The 19755-nt window shown below is 35.8% G+C and overlaps 2 protein-coding genes across 2 annotated transcripts; both read left to right on the top strand.

Moving 5' to 3' along the window:
- Positions 1–211: 211 nt before the first annotated feature.
- On the top strand, positions 212–4701 carry LOC121432256 (glutathione S-transferase 1-like). The gene is made up of 5 exons (XM_041630115.1): positions 212–719; positions 1334–1426; positions 2092–2207; positions 3231–3335; positions 4232–4701. Exons 1-5 carry the CDS (start codon positions 572–574, stop codon positions 4403–4405), a joined length of 636 nt encoding a protein of 211 aa, XP_041486049.1. The 5' UTR covers positions 212–571; the 3' UTR covers positions 4406–4701.
- Positions 4702–10476: 5775 nt separating this feature from the next.
- On the top strand, positions 10477–17615 carry LOC121431795 (marginal zone B- and B1-cell-specific protein-like). Its single transcript, XM_041629499.1, has 4 exons — positions 10477–11139; positions 11870–11982; positions 14850–14954; positions 17402–17615. The coding sequence occupies exons 1-4, from the start codon at positions 10804–10806 to the stop codon at positions 17592–17594; spliced, it is 747 nt and encodes a 248-aa protein (XP_041485433.1). The 5' UTR covers positions 10477–10803; the 3' UTR covers positions 17595–17615.
- The last annotated feature ends 2140 nt before the right edge of the window (positions 17616–19755 follow it).

Below are 19755 nucleotides of genomic sequence, written 5' to 3'. Positions count from 1 at the left end.
TGACCCCCTCCCATTTAACAAAAAACAACAATGACGTTGGTAAGTGATGGTGTGTTAATTGGCTTGTTTGTTGATTACTCCGTTATTTTGAAACTACTGATATACCATCAAAATTTTCTGCATTTTGCATTTTTTCGCACAAGAAATCATTGTTAATCAAGCTCAAGTTTTTGTCATATTATTTTTCAAAGGGCTGGTAGAACGGGTCAGAGAGGGTGGGGTGTTCTTTTTTGTTTGCGTTATCCTTTCTTTCTTCTAATCATTCATATTTTTTTCAATTATTTAGAGTAGGATATAATAGGCCAACACAATCATTTCGAAAGTATGCCTAACCAAGTGTGTACATACTCCACAAACACGACGGTCTATCGCTACTCAACATCTCTGAAAGTCAATAGTATAGTTCAATTGATTTCGAGAGTAAATATTTGGATAGTAGAAAATGCTCAGTAAAGGTTAGATTCCTTTAAATTGATAGAAATAGTGTTTTCCTTTCCGGTCAGACTATCATTGATTTGCAAGAAGATAGATTTCATTGAATTTTGAGTATTAGAATCATTATCTTAACAAAATGCCCAGCTACAAGCTAATATACTTTGATGCACGTGCCCGAGGTGAACCAGCTCGAATGCTCTTTGCATTGAAAGGACAAGAGTTTGAAGATGTACGGTTTGCCTATGGAGATCAAGAATGGTTGAAAGTTAAAGGCGACAAAGCAAGTAAGGATCACTTCTTTGTTTTTCTAACAAATTTATTGCTCCTTTAATGTTTCGATGATGATGAGACCGAAGAAATTAAATATTGACCGAGTTGAACGTTTCTGAGTCTTTTAATTCACTTCGGAATAAGCCTTGTGTTCGGGTAAAACGTCTTCCTTTGATTTTAGCTTTGTTATTAATATTGCATTATCATATTCATTATCATCAATTTTATTACCGTAATCACTGTTGTTATCGTGCTGATCATCATTCTCATTCTTTCACTTATTATAGTGGTATTATGCCGAGTATGATAATGATGATTATCAATTATTTACGATGATGATGATACTGATGCTGCTGCTGATGATGATAATAATGAAGATGGTGATGATAACGATGATGATGATGATGACGATAATGATGATGATGATGAAGATGGTTATGATGATGATGATAATTATGATGATGATGATAATTATTATAATGATGTTGATGATTATTATTATTAGCATTATCAACATCATCATGTTTTATCATTATGACATTATCATTGTTATTCGTCATACTGTATAATTACCATCTTCATTCTCATTAATGTATTACAAACATTTTTGTGTTATATTACAATACAGGGTTTCCTCTTGGTCGGCTCCCCGTCCTAGAAATCGATGGAAAAATTCTAAGTCAGAGTAGAGCAGTTTGGCGTTATTTAGCGAGAGAGTTCGGTAAGAATGATGTAGGAGGGAATGCATCCTTATAATCTGTGCGACAGGGCAAAAATACTGAAAACAAGTGAGTGAAGGCTTTCTAGAAATAAGACAAGATTATAAGGCAGTAAGAATCTTGTCTCATGCATCGAGTTGTCAATTTGAGACTCAAGTGACAACTCGGTGAGTGTTTGTGACAAGTGTTAGGGAAACTCTCTCTGTCGTGTGCATCTTTGATTTCTCATTGGATGGTAATTAAACTAAAGCTTATATAAAAAAAAATCATATCCTAATAAAACAAAAATGTTACTCTCAGTAAATCATTTTAGAGCAATATTTTATTGACAAATCATACAGCATAATGATGTCAGCTGATGACGGACAATTTGAAATTTCCATTGGTCAAGTAGTTACAGCATTTCAGAACTTTTAAATTTAATAATTTTTCTTTTTTAATTTTGTATTTTTCGAAATTGGACATCATTAGCTCCTCTGATTTTATTGTCATTAGCTTCTCTTATTTAATTAACATAAATTTTTCATTTGGGTTAAACTCCTCTTTACCAAAAACATGAATGATATTTCATTGTGTAACCTCTGTCAAGAAAATACCAATTATATTTCAATTTGGACTTCCCTTTTATGTCTTTTTGACCGTTTCTGATACCATCGATCATTGACAGGTTATTATGGAAATAACAATAAAGAATCATCCGCAATTGATGAAATACTAGGAGTTGTTGTCGATTTCGAGGTTGCCATGGCAACAGCATTTGATGAGCCTGATGCTGACAAGAGGGTAAGTATAAGTTTCGATGTTTCCTTGTAATAGGTCCATGCTTTAACTCATCGTGCCAGCGTCCTATATACCCCTAAGTCTTAAAAAATTCATGAAATCGTGATGACTTAAGAAAATTAATGATGATGATAATGATGATGATAATGATAACACTAATAATATTATGTAAGAGAGTGAAAGAATGGGGTAAGAGAATCAGGGGCTCATCAAAGATTTTCCAGGGGGGCACGTTTTCCCAAGGTTTTCACCTAAAATTGAAGGTCATTTCATCCACGTAAAACTTTACAAGCAAAAGTAAAAAAATAAAAAAATAAATAAAGGTCCTCACTTGTGTATGGACGACATATTCCATTAAAATATGTAACTTTCAAGGGGGCACACTTGTGTAAAAAGGGCATATTTACATTAATTTTTGTTTATTCATCTCAAAGGGGGGAGGGTACGGGTGGGATGTGCCCCCCTGGATCCGTTAAGAGAAGAGAATGTTGGAAGGCGTACCTTAAATCAAAGTTCCCCAGAGCTACCCTTGCTTTAGAAAACTTATGGTGAGGCCGGAAAAAAAATATTACCACCATCACCATCATCACCACCAGTTTTACTATCGTTAAAATGATCATAATCATCATCATCATCATTACCACCACCACCATCGTCACCATCATCACCGTCATCATCATCATCATCATCCTCATCATCACCGTCATCATTATCATCATCATCATCATCATCATCATCACAATCATCATTACCACCATCATAATCATCACCACCAGTTTTACTATCGTTAAAATGATCATAATCATCATAATTACCACCATCGTCAACATCATCATCATCATATTATCGTCATCATCATTACCACCACCACCATTGTCACCATCATCACCGTCATCATCAATTTCGTCATCATCATCATCATCGTCACCATCATCATCATCGTCATCATCATCACCACCACCATCATCGATCTTTATCGTATTTATGAAGATTTCGGTTTGATATATCCTTTGATTCATGATTCAGGTAGCTGGTCTTCTGAAGCTCAGAGATACAAAACTCAAACCATTTTATGAATTCTTCGAGGAATCTCTCCACAAGTCAGGAGGTATATACTACGTTGGAAACAAGGTAAGACCATGTTACGTGTGAAGGATACTCAGTTTAGAGGTCATGTGACGTTTCATGAAAGTTAATTACCAGTGATTGCCATTTCAGTGGGATTCTTCGTTTTTATTGGCTCAGGAGCACTGGCCTCTGTCAGTACTGAAAACTTTCATGAAACTCCGCTGGAGGTGCAGTGGCCGAGTGGTCTGACTAGACATACACGAACGTCTGGAATTCGATTCCTGTGTCCCCTAACACACTGTAAAAACCGCGGTGTTAAAACTTACACCAATTGGTGTTAGTAAAGGACCACACCCTGCGGTGTTAAAATTACATCCTAGAGATTAAACATAACACCAAACAGTGTAAATGTAACAACAAAAGGTGTTGTAATAACACCTATAGGTGTAAAACTAACACCACCAATTTAACACTGGTGTGGTCCTCTATGTACACCGGTTAACACTACAGTTTTTGCTGTGCACAAAGGTTATAGTCAGTAATCGTTCGCGTGATTTTCAACGATTTATTGTACATTGTGGCCAATACAGCCAATCGTAAAATACTGTTCTATGATGATTGCTAAGATTTGTGCATGCAAGCTATTTATTTTTTTTGCACTGCTCGTGTATCATACATTTCCAAAATGAAATCCTTCAATGAAATAAATTTACAAGGGGAACATGGAGAACGGATGTGGATTATGATGATGATGATTATGTTGAACACCGATCGAAAACTTGTTAAGTAACATTCATTTTTATTGATAATGTGCTTATATTAAACGCAATTATGTGGTCCGTACGTGAAACATACATATTCTAAATTTCTATCAGGTAGATTAAATACTTCGAACCTTAGTCTCCAAAGGTGATTATAAAATCCTTGTAATTTTAATATAAATTTACTTCTCCACACAGCTCACTCTCGCCGATTTAGTAATATTTAATATCATGGATTTCTTCATCGAGGGCGCTTTCTACATCAAAGACTACTTCATGCCTTATCCATCTCTTCTTAATTTCTACAAATTCATCAAGACAGAGTCCGTTCTCTCGGCGTACCTCAAGGCAAGGAAGTATACCCCATATTGATCAGACGCTGATTTTCGAACAACTTATTAATGGACTCATTTCATTGTTTAGATCAGTAACTGAAAATGCTACAATGTGTATATATCTATAAATAAAATAAATAAATGAAAAAATAAATACATACATAAATAAATTCCCTCCAATACCCTAAATGTATACAAAGGTACGAATAGGAAAACACATTTTACAAAGCCTCTCTGCACATGCAAACATACTTTGTTGTAATCCACACCTTTTTTCTTCGCCATATCCTTCTTCGTTATAACCTTTTTATATACTTTTTTACGCCCCCATTTCTAATTCTAAGTTTGAAGGAGATTATAACCACCACTGTGTCTTCTGCAAAAACTCCGGTGTTGATTTAACACCAGCCCGGTATCTATATCGGTCCACATCTGAGAAGCGTTGAAACAACACCAGATAAGAATCAAACCGATATTGGTTTAACACTAATTGATGTTGCTTAAATGCCACATTGGTGTTAGCATAACACCAGAGAGGTGTTGTTACAACACCTCTCTGGTGTGGACCGATATAGATACCATTCAGGCTGGTGTTAAATTAACACCGGCGTTTTTGCGATTGTAGCTCCACCATGCACATATGTCCACTGGATGGGAGTAGGACCAAATATTGAGTACTACCATTAGTAAAAACAAAAAGAAAGAAAATTCACAAAATGTTAAAAAGCATATTCTGAATGAATTTTAACAAATATTTTGAATTACCTTTGTTCTTTTATTCTCTTTATTTTGAATAAGAATCTTATGATGTTAAACACAATCAAACAGTTAAAGCAAAATTGTCTCTTATGATGAGAAAAATAAATCAAAATTGTGAACAAAAATGTTGCATTGTGAACTCTTATAATCTCTTAAAATCTGTTGTTAAATATTGGCTTAACTAATAAAGAAAATCATTTAATGAAAAATAATTTTTAACTTGGTTATTGTTAATCTGTTATCCTTTGTTATGATGGAAGAAGTGAAGTTTTGGACTTTCGTATGTATACGAACTGTAGCTCGCAGTAGAATAAATCACTTCAAATAGTCAATTTCGTAATTACTTCATGGGCAATTTTTGGTCAAAATAAATGACCATTTCTTTCATTACGATAGGCAGATTTCAAAGCAAGATATTATGTAGGCATGCCTTACAAACCGGACTTACACTACAAAAACTCCGGTGTTGATTTAACACCAGCCCGGAATCTATTATGTCCACACCAGAGAAGTATTGAAACAACACCAGTTTGGAATCAAACCGATGCTGTTTTAATACTGATTGGTGTTGTATAAACACCTATCTGGTGTTAGACTAATACCGAAACCGGTGTTGTTTAACACTTCTCTGGTGTGGACATATATAGATTCCGGACTGGTGTTAAATCAACACCGGAGTTTTTGCAGTGTACAAAGCCAGATGAAGAAATTGAATAGACCGGGTGACTAGAATAGCATACCAATGAACACTCTATAAAAGTATTTGTTGCATTTCTACTTCAAATGCTTTATTATTTAATTCATTTATTTATTCATTTGTTAAAAAAATGATCAGCAACTCATGCTGAACATGCTGAAAGGGTCAATTTACAAAATCATGAAGTACAATACAAAAGCAAATGAACGAAAATGCAATTACTGTATTCTACATGTATATAAAAACTTAAGTCTAGAGAGGATAAGTGGGTATTATGTTATTCTATCATTGTTGTCGTTAGTTTGTCTCTTTTGTGTATCCACACTGAGTTTATATGATTTGCAAACACTTTATAATCATTTGTATTTTTTTTTGTAATGAAAACAGAATTATAAACAAAAATAAGTCTACTTAAAACATTTAATTATCTCATAAATGAGAGATTGAGGAAAAGAGGGATAAGCACAGCAGAAGAACGAGATAGAGATATGGAAAGAGAGAGAGAGGGGGGGGGGGATAACAATAATAATAATAATAATATAGGTATATTTACCCAGGGTAGCCACTTCAGTTTCGAAAGGCAGATTATAATTAGCGAGGTGTATACCGGGGGTGTATACTATAATTTTGTTTTAAAAAATGCTTTGAAAGCAAAATATGTATTTATCATGGAACAATCAAAGTATTTTTGCATCCAATCTTTTTTCTCGTATCTTGCATGGTTGTATACATTATTTTGATATTGTGGAAGTACATGTGTCTTAATTGTGAAATTGGCTTCCCTTCGATGCATTCGAGGTTTAGGCCAGCATCGTGATTTTGCGCTAGGGGGGGGGGGGGGGGGGCCAAAAAAAAGCGACCAAAAAAAACACGCAAAAAGGATGTCTTTTCACGATAGGGCACGTTACGTACGTAACGTGATAAGGGTGTCAAAAACACAAAAATAATGAAAAAAGGGTATCTATTTCACTAGGAAAATTACGTGTTTATGGTCGAATTTGCGGGGATGATAAAACAAAATTAAAATGTTTTATAAAGGATGTCCTTTTGCCCCCAACACTTCGTGTTTAGAGTCCAATTTGCGCGAGGTGTAGAAGTTGGGGTCGTACTAAACCAAATAAGGTAAGCCGACGACCAAAGGACCCGCGATAAAACATTCCTGTACTTGTTTAGGGGTTCATTTCAGGGAATATTTGCCAAGAGTATCGTTTTGTTTCCAATACTTGTTAAGGGTAGGGTTTCACACGCCAATACTTGTTAAGGGGTGCATTTTCAGAATATGGAAATTACGTGTCTAGGGTGCTATTTCGACACCCCATGGTCGCGCATGGTATCCACTCGTGAATGGAAGTGGCCCCCGGGGCATGTGTCGACTCTTCAATGATAGTGACCCCCCCCCCCCTCCCCGGATGACAATCAACTGATTGTACGGTCAGCAATATTCCATCACATTATCAGGCCTTTACATTGCCTTTACGAAAAATTTCAAATTATGATTAGTGACTTCAAACTAATGTAGGATATACTGAAAATGATGGCAAATTACAAAGCGATCATATTGCATGTAATCAGGGGCGACGCCAGGGTATACAGGAGGAGGATGAATTTACAGGGGTAATATAAAACATATAATATATAAATAATTATATAATATATAATAATATATAATATATAATTACTTATACCACTCTACTAATGGAGTCCCTCTTTTCTTCTTCGCCCACTTTCAATTCTTCAATACAGGCGATCGCATTTTAAAGTCCCGCGTACGCCAGCACAGCAAGAGTCTAAAAAATGGGTCAATTCCAAATGAAAATCTAATTTGGTGATAGATTTTGATTTAATATAAAAGGGCTGGTCTAGGCTGAAAATATTTTTACCCTAATGAGTAGAGAAAAATTCACAAAGCAAAATGCTGAAAATTTCATCAAAATCGGATAAAAAATAATGAAGTTATCAAATCTTAAAAGTGTATCAACATTTTTTTGATACAGTAATTTTTATGCACATCGTTATGAATATTCATTAGGTGGGCTGATGATGTCACATCCCCACTTTCCTTGTTCATAATGTTATTACATGAAATCATAAATGTTTCATTTTTTATGCATGATTGTGTAAATGATGTGTCTCCATTATGATGAAATAAGTTGTAGAATTAAATAACTAATGCACTTAATCAGTAGTCAATCCAATTTGGAGAGAAAAAAAAATTGAATAAACCTAATTTCATACAATCAAATACAAAAGAACAAGTGGGGATATAACATCGTCAGCCCACATAATGAATATTGATAAAGGCATGCCTAGATCTGTTTCACCGGAATAAAGCAAATCTTTAAAATTCAATAACTTCGTTAATTGTTATCCGATTTGATCAAATTTTCAGCATTTTAATTGCATTATGAATTTCACTTTATATATATTGAGATATAAATTTCTCCAGCCTTGACCATCCCTTTAAGAAAATAACGTATTCAAAGTCCAGTGCGGTTGAATCCCGAGAAAAACAATGGGCCAATTTTTACTGAAAATTCAATTCAATTTTATTTAACCAAAGCTTTAAAAGCAATAATCTAATTTTGTGATAGATTTGACTGGATAATTACAAAAACATATCTTGATCCTTTTCCTAACTTTAATTTTCTTTTTTTTCTTTCTACCTTTTTTATACTACTTCTGTTTCTTCTATTTTATTGTCTTTTCTTTTCTTTTTTTATTCTATTCATTTTTTTTGGGGGGGGGAGAGGGTGGGGGCAAATGGCCTCCTATCCCCCACTCTATACACCAACTACATGTATAGAAGAGAGCTACTGTGTCAGTAGTCGGTCTCCATCGTTGAAGTCGCGATATTAATCCCAGAGGCAGATCCAGGTCCTATTGGCGGAGCAAAAAAAATGGGAAAGAAAGAAGAAAAAAGGAAAAGAGATGAGAAAAAAGAAGGGGAAATATAAGAGGAAGACGAGTGAATAAAATAAGATGAGGGGAAGACTTGGAAAATAATATTTTTTTCAAAATCTTTCATGTCACTATACAATATAAAATTTTCGCTCGCGCTTCGCGCTCGCATTGCTTTTTAGGTGACTTATATATCTTGCTCGTTACGGAGCTTAAATATCAAATTTTGAAGTCAATATACATAACATATTTCAGCTCGGAAATCGAACTTTCATTATTTTGTTTGATTTACAAATTGATTTTTTAAAAGTGCTCAGTAAAAAATTACGTGTTATCTTCTAAATACTAAATTTTTTGCTAGCGTTGCGCGCTCGCAAAGGTCAGGAACCTATTATTTTCTGTATTCCATAAAGTTCTCAAATATCCCTATTCAATTGTCAAAACGTAACAGCTAGCGCTGCACGCTCTCATTTTGATTGTTGATTTGATATGTGTATCTTAATATTAATATTATTTAATCATTGAAATCATGTATCGCTTTAATGGCTAACTGCAAAACGTCCTCAAGTTAATAGGTCCCTTTACGACAAGGCAAGAACGCTATGTAAAAACTTCTGCTCGCGCTTCGCGCTCGCAGTAATTACCTAGTGACATGAGCATCTTGTTCAGGTTCACAAACATTTCCCAGATTGTTAATTTTCCGGACAAAATACATGAAATTTAAAATAGCTCACACTATTTAAATAGGGCTTGTGAAATTATTACACATTTATGTTGTTTATAAGAATAAAGCTAAGAAATTAAGTTAGGACATGGGCGTTTTGCCCCCCCCCAAAAAAAAAAAGTCACGATCAAGAAAATAAAGAGAAAAGGAAAGGGATAAGGGTGAAATATAATATTATTTTCCAAATATTATGTCAAAATCTATCACAAACTTGGAATTTTCAAGTTTCATTTATTTCTCCTCAAGGGATCAAGGTAAAAATACATTAAAAAATAGAAAATGTGAATACAATGATTATCAAATTTAAAGAAAGTGAGGAAGGCAAAAGCTAAAACAAAAGAAACCTTGTTTGAGGACAACCCATAACCAAAATTGTACTTATATTAAAAACATCATATAATTACCAATTCTATGAGAAAAAAAATAAAATAAAAACCAAACTAAACCTTAACCGAATGAGAACGGGGGAGGGGGCAAAAATAAAATCTAAGACTTAGACAATAAAAATGTTTTGTATTTCCTTTTAAAAACAGATGGCGAAGGGCTTGATTGAATGTCAGAAGGGATTTTGTAATACAAATGTCAAATTTTTTGCTCGCTCGCTTTGCTCCCTCGTAACTTCTTATCAATTTTACGCGATGCGCCATATCGAGCCCCCTAAAATTTGTTGGCTCATTAGGACAACCCCTTCAAAGAAACAAACAAAAATCAACTTTGAGCGGCCGATGGGGAAAATATGGGTGTAAAAAAGATTCGCCCCCCCCCCTATTGGCGGAGGCTGGATCCGCCCCTGAAATTTCCTGAATGCTGAGTGAAATTATCCCCCTAACTTTGCCATGTTTGAAAGGAATTAATTACATTACAAGGATGACATTACAGACGGATCTTCCAGGTTTTTTAAATGGGTAGCTGGACCAAATCTATAACTTACTGAATTGGGGAATATGTTTTCAAGAATTTGGGACCTGTTGATAGAAACGCCCACTAATTATGTTGCAAACGTAGAGGTCGCAAATCATTCGCCATTCTGCTAAAATACGTGTACGAGCGCGATTCGTCGAAATTTGTCTGCTGCAGTTTGATGGTCGTTAAATACTTCTCTTCTTGCCTTTAGTACTCTTTAAAGGTTTTGATTTCAATGTAAAGTTGCTGCCTGATATCAGAGTAGACAGCTGTTTCACTGACAAGGATTTGACGGCCGAATCGAAAGCTGAATGCAAAGATAACTTTGAGTCTTTGTAGCACCTACATTTTCGACGTCTCACCGGCGTGCTGACTATATTCCACCCCGAACCTCTGGCGTGAGTTTGCAACCATCTGTTACCCGCATTGTCACTGCTGCGTACACAAAAGAAAGATGAAGGCGAATCGTTTAATTTGTTTGACAATTTTACTCTCATTCTGTTTGATGAGTGCACACGTTGTTTATGCACAAGAAGAAGAGGAAGAAGGAACCTTACCACTGAAAAGAGGGCCTAGAAAAGGATTTGAAAGAGAGGAAGAAGAAGAGTTTGAGGATGACTTTATAGATGAAGAAGAAGAGGAGGAGGAGGAAGAAGCTCCTCCCAGACCACCAGGTGAAAGTCTTGGAACCATTAATTTCTCAACTCCTGACCTAGATGATGAGGAACATCATTCCCCTCATCTACCTTCGTCTTTGAAATGTGATGCCTGTCATATTCTCACTCATATGGTAGGTATTTTAATAGGCCTAGGCCTACTCTTAATTTATTATATTATCAACCAAAATTATTCTTCTATTGTACAGTCCTCTATAGTTTATTAGAATATTGTCGTCCTTGACTGGGGCCCCCGAAATCACTAATCCTTTGAGAGTCATAATCAAAATTTTTAATGTAAGTAAATAGAGCCTTGTTTCTATTTTTTCTAGTGTACGGTATATTTGAAAATGTCCTTTTCTTTTAGTTCAAACTGAGGAATTACATGCATGATAAGCCTCCATTTTTACTTTTCCAGTATTGTGAAACATTAATTCCCAGGTCCAAAATATAAATAAACTTCAAATAATGCAGATTTTGGGTTCATTTATGAAAAAATATAGGCCTATATCCTGTAATTTCTTTTCTTAGTAAAATATTAGAAAAAGTAAGGGGGGGCTTGTTAAAACAGAGGGGCTACATATTTTCTTTTTCTTATGGTTCTCAAATAAATATTCCCAGGCCAAGAGAGGAATATCAAAACAAAACAAAGCAAAAGAGTCAGTTAAAATGAGGGAGACTCTTGATTCTATCAACTTTGTCCCGTAGTAATATAGAAGAAAAAGTTGTCTTCTTGAACACATTGAATTTTATTATGATTCAGACAGCTTTTTACTGTAATAAAGGGTATAATTCGTATTAACGTTTGATAGTTTAATAATGTTTACTTCTGAATTTGCTCTAAATCCACCTTCTGTATTTTAGATGACAGAACGCTTGGACAAAGCGAATGAGAAAAGACCATCTTTGAAGAAGAAACTACCGGAATCTGAAATCATTGATATCTTTGAAGAGCTGTGCTCTGATGAGTTTAACAAGTGAGTTGTACCCCTTCCTTCTTTGTGTTTTAAAGAGAAATGCCAGTAGTTGCAGTAAACACGGATTTCATGAGAAAATCTGTAAAACCAGGCTTAATTGTCAGAATATCATCGAGGATCTAGATCTGGTACAGTTACATAAACTGAACTTTGTTAAATTTTGAAATCTACGCTGAAAACGTTCACACTGAAGATCACCAACACATATAGGCACACGTGGGACAGTGTATAATTATTGCTGGAATAAAGACCAGACGGAAGTGACCGAATGCGCGCTTATTTTGCTTATTTTGCTTATTTCTCAGCAATTACACAATTTCTTCCAGAATCCTTTGGCACATATTTTTTATTCATACAAACAGACACTTGGGTGGTCATTATATTATATTCTGTAAAAAGTCATTTTGAGATCGTTACCAAAACTGGAATTTATCTTTAATAAGTGAATACATGTATACATGTACTCTAGTATACAAGGAGATAATGGGAAATGTTGCATCGAGCCTCAATCCTCTGACCATGTATGTCAACAGAGTTCTGTAGCCCCATTCACCACAAATAATAACATTGACAGTGAAAATTTAAAGGGCTATACTATATCCCCATTCTCTTACATGTAATTATTGACATATGTGCTATTAAAGTAAAGATTATCGAAGCTAGCCTGTGTTGAAATATTGTTCATTTTGACTGCGGTAAGTGCCCTTGTAAAGTTTGATAAGTTCCTTTTGGAACCCAGTTTAGTTGAACCTTGAAAATGGGTTTACTACTTTACATACACTGATTTAAGGATGTTTTCTTGAGGTCACAATATACTTCTGCAAGTCAATTGATATTTTGCATATGAATAAGTGTGGAGGGGGAAATTTTACACAGCGCCATTGTGGATTGCTGCCCTCTGTCGGGCAGTGTTGTATATGTTACACATGCGAATCGTTATCATCGGCCCTTATCCGGCCAGCTCTGTGTAGAGGTACATTGTCATTAAAATATGAACCATAAAGATTATTGTGATTGACACCTTTATCATTTAATGGTGCAGTTTTAGAAAAAGTATCAATATTCTTTAAATTGCATTCAAGAATCATGAGATTGTTGTGAGTCTGTGGGAATAAGAGCATTAGCAGGTTAAAAAGTGAATGACATATTCCTAAAGTGCCTTTGGAATAGAACTGAATGGTGATGTATAGAGGCTATTTTCCAAGAAATAGTGGCTGATTTGAACTTCTCAGAGTCAGGAACATTTTGTGAAGAACGTGAATGTCAAGAGAAGTGTTTCCCTGAATCTCTCTCGATGGTTGAGTCCTAAAGCTATATCATGTGCATTCAGAGCAAAGACCGCACAACAATTGTGCAGTGGTCCCGGGGGGCCACTTACATTGACGAGTGGATACCATGCGCGACCAAAAAAAACACGTAAAAAGGATGTCTTCTTCAAGATAGGGCACGTTACGTACGTAACGTGATAAGGGTGTCAAAAACACAAAAATAATGAAAAAAGGGTATCTATTTTGCTAGGAAAATTACGTGTTTAGGGTCGAATTTGCGGGGATGATAAAACAAAATTAAAACGTTTTATAAAGAATGTCCTTTTTGCCCCAACACTTCGTGTTTAGAGTGCAATTTGCGCGAGGTGTAGAAGGTGGGGTCATACTAAACCAAATAAGGTAAAGCCGACGACTGAAGGACCCGTAACAATAAAACATTCCTGTACTTGTTTAGGGGTTCATTTCAGGGAATATTTGCCAAGAGTATCGTTTTGTTTCCAATACTTGTTAAGGGTAGGGTTTCACATGCCAATACTTGTTAAGGGGTGCATTTTCAGAATATGGAAATTACGTTTTTAGGGTGCTTTTCGAGACCCCATGGTCGCGCATGGTATCCACTCATGAATGGAAGTGCCCCCCCCCCCCGGGGCAATGGTCAGTGTGCTGCTCATGAACTACAGCAAGTCAAAATGCATAAAGAACACATAAACATGAAATTGTTCTGAGAATCAAATGCTTAATATTCACGTGAAATTAGTGGCATGTGCATAACAGTTTGATCTGTCTGTGGATTTTCAACGATTTTGTGAACATATTATCATTTATTATGCAAAGATCCTATGCAAACAACAAAGCTTAAGGGGATGCTGCGGGCTGTAAATATTTATATTGAATTGAATTTAATTAGTATTTGGTAAATATTTGGTAATAAATTAAATTCAGTGATATGACATCCCCACTTTCCCTTACGTTATTACATGAAATCATGATTGTTTCATTTTTTCAATTTCATACAGGTGTGAATGATATGTCTCCCTTATTACATGTATAAGTTGCAGTGAATGTATCTAAAGCACTTACATGTACCTTAGTTCATATTCCAATATGTTTTGTTCTTGAAGGGAAAATTTTGAATATAAAAGAACAAGTAGGGATATGACATAAGCAGTTTGCTCATAATTGAATATTTATGAAGACATGACTAGACCTGATTCACCGGAATAAGGCAAATCTTAAAAATGCCATAACTTTGTTATTCCTTGTCCAATTTTGGTCAAATTTTCAGTGTTTTGTTTGTCTGATTTTTCGTAATCTGTTCAAATCATATTATTTTCAGCCTGGAGTATCCCTTTAAATTGAAAAAAAATTGCAAAGGAATTAGAAAGAAAAGGCATAGCAGGATATGGACATTTTTTGTGAGATGTTTCAAATATTCCTTAAATATGCATGTGCCAAACGAAATATGACTCCCTCAAATGATTGTAAAAGCTTTTGAAACTTTTCACATTTGCTGCAAAGGCCTTAACTGCAACATCAATATGTTTCTATGCCTCATGAGAAATGCAATTTTAATGATAATGTGTCATTGTCTTTATACAGTGTTGGAGTGAAGGAAATCAATGGTAAGAAGCGTCTGTCTGGACCTGGATCTAAGATTCAAGATACACCAGGTATCATGCAAGGAGGAGGCAAATGGCCTTTCAGGTATTAAACCAATCCCAACCCCAGTCAGTCTCCGGGGGAGGGGGGGGGCACTCAAATTATATTTTGATGGAGGTGTGCCTCACGAAACCCTGAAATGGGGGTGTAAGGAACTGACAAGGGTAACAGGGTCTTGGGAACTAAATATACATGTATAATGGGCGGTGGGAAAAACAGGGTCTGCGGAATGGGAGCGCGGCACTGTAGGTACAATGCACGCTATAAGCGCTGTGCATGTACATGAATATGTGGGCGCTAGAGGTGCATGGAGCTGCTAGCGGAGGGAGTTGAAGATTTGAGTGCAGCATGTGGTGCCCGCACTGGACAATTTTAGCAGGGCTAGGGAAATTCCTGAGATGTTTTGTAACGGTAGTCTTGTGAGTAGGGTCACCCGGTGGCATGCGGCTTCTGAATTGAACTTAAGTCATTTGGAGTATCTAGAGAACTGAAAATTAGGTTAGAAAAAGGGTCATCAAATCGGCAGGTCCCTGTACCACCAATATTATGTGAGTACCCACCCCCTGGGAGTCAGTCCAGTCAATCATACACATCTTTGCTAGTTCCAGATTCTTAGTGATACCCTTAACCCCCTAACTTAATTGAGCTATTGTGAAAGCATAAATTATTGTGGGGGAGGGGGGCAAATGTCAATTAAATAAAAGTTCTGATACCAAAATCGATTTCTAATAGTAACATACATACAAGTGTGTTATTGTTTTCAGATTAATACCGGTGTCTTTGTTTGTTTTGTTAATTTCATTTTTTTTTCGGACTAAATTCGCTGGTGACTTCTTATGTCAGCCATAAATAACATCAGCTAACCCTAAATCTCTCGGGTATTTTGATTCTTGTGGTTCCGGGGGGAGGCATTATGGCCCCCCTTAAGATCTCGGCCGCGGATTGCATGATCACAACAAAAATTTGCATGATCTTAGAGAATGACGTAAGTTTCATTGGTAAATTTCACTGAATTCATATTATAGTTTATATAAATTAATTATGCTCATTTATTCATGAAAACATACTTTTTGCTCTGATTCACTAAATAAAGCTCCTAGAATGCTATTTTTTGGTGAAAATATTCTTTATAACATTCCTAACAATTGTGAATGAAAAAAATTCTGGTACCAAGACCGATTTCTTATGTATTTTATTGTTTTTTTATTTCCTTTTTTTTCTTTGTTTTTTTACTTTTTATTTTTTATTGTTTTTTCGATGGAATTCATTCCCGACTTAATTCTGATCATAAACAAGGCAAAATTAATTAAGTTTAATCAGTAAAAGTAGAAATAATGATACATTTATGAATTTTGGTTAAATACACAATATTCATTGGATTTGTACAGGAAATCACGTTTATGAGCAATTTTGGGTTGACATGCAATTACATAATGTTGCGTAATTTTGTAACCGTGTACCCGTGTACCCGGGCGTCACAAATTTGCGCAAGACTTGAAAGTAAAAAGTCAGTGAGCGGCGAGGTCAAAAAAAATTTGCACAGCAGATATACATGTATCATGAAAATTAGGGTTAAATGACTACAGTCAATAAAAGTAAAAATAATCACTCATTAATGAATTTCAGCTGAAAACACAGTTTGTATTGAAATAAAGAGTGGTTCAGAGCTGTAGGTACATCAGAACAAATTATTGAGGGACCTTCCCTTGTGTATTGAGGGCGAATCTAACAAGGTTGCCAATTAGACAGTCTAGAAATCATGTTGAGCAATTTTGGTCTGACATGCACTTACATGATATTGTGCATTTTAATAACTTTGAACAAATTTGGTCTCAAAAGTTGTGCGAGGCTTGAAACTAAAGTCAGCGAGTGGTGCTGTCACAAAAATTTGCGTGGCAGATTTATCATGCGAATTATCTAGGATGGGGGCCATAATGCCCTGAGGTAAGGTGGGGTTTACATGTACTTGGAAATGGGCTAGGTTTTGGTCCCCTTTTCACTGGCTAGTCATCAAAATAATATCCATAATCATCACAGGCATTTGGAAGTAGGCCTATAGTTAGTAAATTAGCCCCTGAATTTGCGATGGTTTGGACTTTGGGGAATTAAAAAGAATTTCTTGAAAAATGCAAAAAAGATCCCCTATTTCAAAGACGTATTGGGGTGTTTTCCTGAACAGACCCCCTAAGATATAGACCTTCTCCCCAAAAAAATTATGAAAAGATGGCCATCTGGGTGGGGGAGGGGTGCAGCCTTCTCTTGAGGGTGGGTATATTCAATCTGTTTTTACCTTTGTCGATGTGGAAGTCCCCTTAGATATCAAGAAACTTAGCAAAGGTCAATTACACTTGTTTTGCTTAAACTGGGATGAAAAATTTGCTTTTTGTATCTAAAGTCACCTATGCCTCTCAATTTGCTTGTGATTTTACTTCTGCAAGGCAAGTTAATGTATTGCATGTAATCACAAGATGTTTTGGTTTTGTTTTTCATAGAATGTTGCAGATGTGTCAGGGTTATCTTGGTGACTACGAGGAGGAGGAGCTGTATGGATTCTACTTGAAAGGAAAGCTTGATAAGAGACTATGCTACGGACCAGACGGAGTCTGCACCAAGAAGAAGGATGAAGGAAAGAAGAAGGGCAAAGGAAAAGACAAGAAGATAAAGAAGAAGAAGACTGAATTATAGTGCCTCAACCATTTCAAGAAGTAATTTATTCTCACTTTTTTGAAGCGCAATTCATGGTGCCTTTATGTAACACTGTTTTTGTATCTCTAAGCAATCCTGAGGGGAAATGGACGAAGGGATAAGGGAATTTTTCAAGAACATAATTAAACCAGGGCCCCGTCTTACAAAGAGTTATGATTGATCCAATCAATTGTAACTCTATGGAAATCCATCAGTGTCAAAAAAATTTCCCCAGAAAATTTGCACAATGTCCTCTATAATCAAAAGTGAATTTTCAAGAGCACAATGAATGCATGAATATACATCATAGTTGAAAATATTTTGAACAAAAATGTATTTTAGATGTTGACGTTGCTCGCCGACCATAGTTGTGATTGATTGGATCAATCATAACTCTTTTCAAGATGGGTCCCCGAGCTGAAATCTCCCTTGTAACATTGGACATGTTTGACACAAATTTAAAGTCACACTCTAGATTTTCCTTTGGTGTGGCGGGTGTATGGCACATTATGTTGGTCTTACAAAGTGCTTTTGTGTGGTGTATGACACCTTATAAACCTCTATTTAAGAGTGTCAAATAACCTGTTCCTCTGATTGGTCAAAATTTGTAGGTTCTAGGTCTGCATCAATTGCCCGTTCAATACCAGAGCATATCCCTGGAAGGACCGAAATCCAATGAATAGCCCATATAGACTCCTGTACAAAACTTGCCATTAAATATATGAGACTGTATTCAACAGTCTAGTGGGCATGCGCAGAATGAGTGAAATATACAACATGTACAATAATGAAAGTAATGTGATATGCAGCACTGGTCTGGCATAGAGCGCAATGACCTCATGAATACATAATTAGCCCCCATTGAAGTCAGTGTATTTTGGCCTGGCTTTAAACATCAGGAACCAGGCCAATACTACATTGACTTCAATAGGGCTAATTATGTATTCATGAGGTCATATCTTGGGGCCGGCATGGACCGATTCCCACCAAATTTGGGTTATGGGGATTTTTCATCATGCTCTACCAAAATATGGTATCAAAAACACTGATATATGCAAAAAGTGAAAACTGATGACGTCACACTTCGGTCACGGTGCTCTATATAATCACTGCATTTTCAGGAGAAGGGGAGGGGGGGGGGGACTGGCAGTGTATTGTCATATGGGGATGTGCTGCTCTAATAGGTAACTTTTTTGTGAAAGAGTTTCAGATCACATCATCAAAGTCAAAGGTCGTTTAGATTCAACGAACTGAGTATTTTATCATATGAATGGTGTTTTTGTGAATAATTATTCATCTTTAATAGTTGTTTTCAAAGGCAGCATTGCTTCTTTATTAAATTGCATAATGCAGGTGAGACTGCCAGAAGCGTTCCACTTGTTTAGTTTGATACAAGTCACATTGATGCATTAGTCCTACACAGGCTGAAACATCAAGTTACATGTAAACTGCAGTGTAAAAAGATCTCGAATATCTGTGAGAGGAATGCATTTCAAGGGCTACCTTAACCCTATCTAGGCCGGGGTATTTTGGGAGTTCATATGGCCGGGGGGGGGGCCTCCCAGGCCCCCCCTAAGATCTCGGCCGTTGACGGGGCGATCGCGCCGAAAATTGGCATGCTGGTTGCCTGGGACATAATCTCCAAGATTGTATAGTAATATTTTTCGTGCGAATCGCTATTAAGTGATTATGCTAATTTATGCGTAATTAGTATGCAAAATCATACTTTTTTCCTCTAACTCCCTAAATAAAGCTCCAAATGTACTAATTTTTGGTATTGAAACTCTTTGTGGTGTTTCTTAGCAAGTGTACATGAAAAAAATTGCGATATCAAATCATTTTCTTATGTATTTTATTGTTTTTTGCAATTTCTTATGTATTTTCTTTGTTTTTTGACCTTTTGTTTTTCATTGTTTTTTCAATGAAATTTGTTTTGGACTCTTCTGTGATCATAAAAAGCATAAAATAAATACATTTAGAGCAGCAAAACTAAAAATAATCATAATCATTTTGAATTTTGGTTGAAAACACAATTTGCATTGACTTTGTACACGAAATCAACTTTTTGAGCAATTTTCGGTCTGACATGCACTTACATAATGTTGCGTAATTTCGGAATCACATACCCGGAGGACGCAAAGTTGCGCAAGACTTGAAAGTA

This window comes from Lytechinus variegatus, chromosome 18, assembly GCF_018143015.1.
Source record: "Lytechinus variegatus isolate NC3 chromosome 18, Lvar_3.0, whole genome shotgun sequence".
NCBI lineage: Eukaryota > Metazoa > Echinodermata > Echinoidea > Temnopleuroida > Toxopneustidae > Lytechinus > Lytechinus variegatus.
Note: the sequence above shows the minus strand (reverse complement) of the source record. Positions and strands in the feature narration are given on the sequence as shown.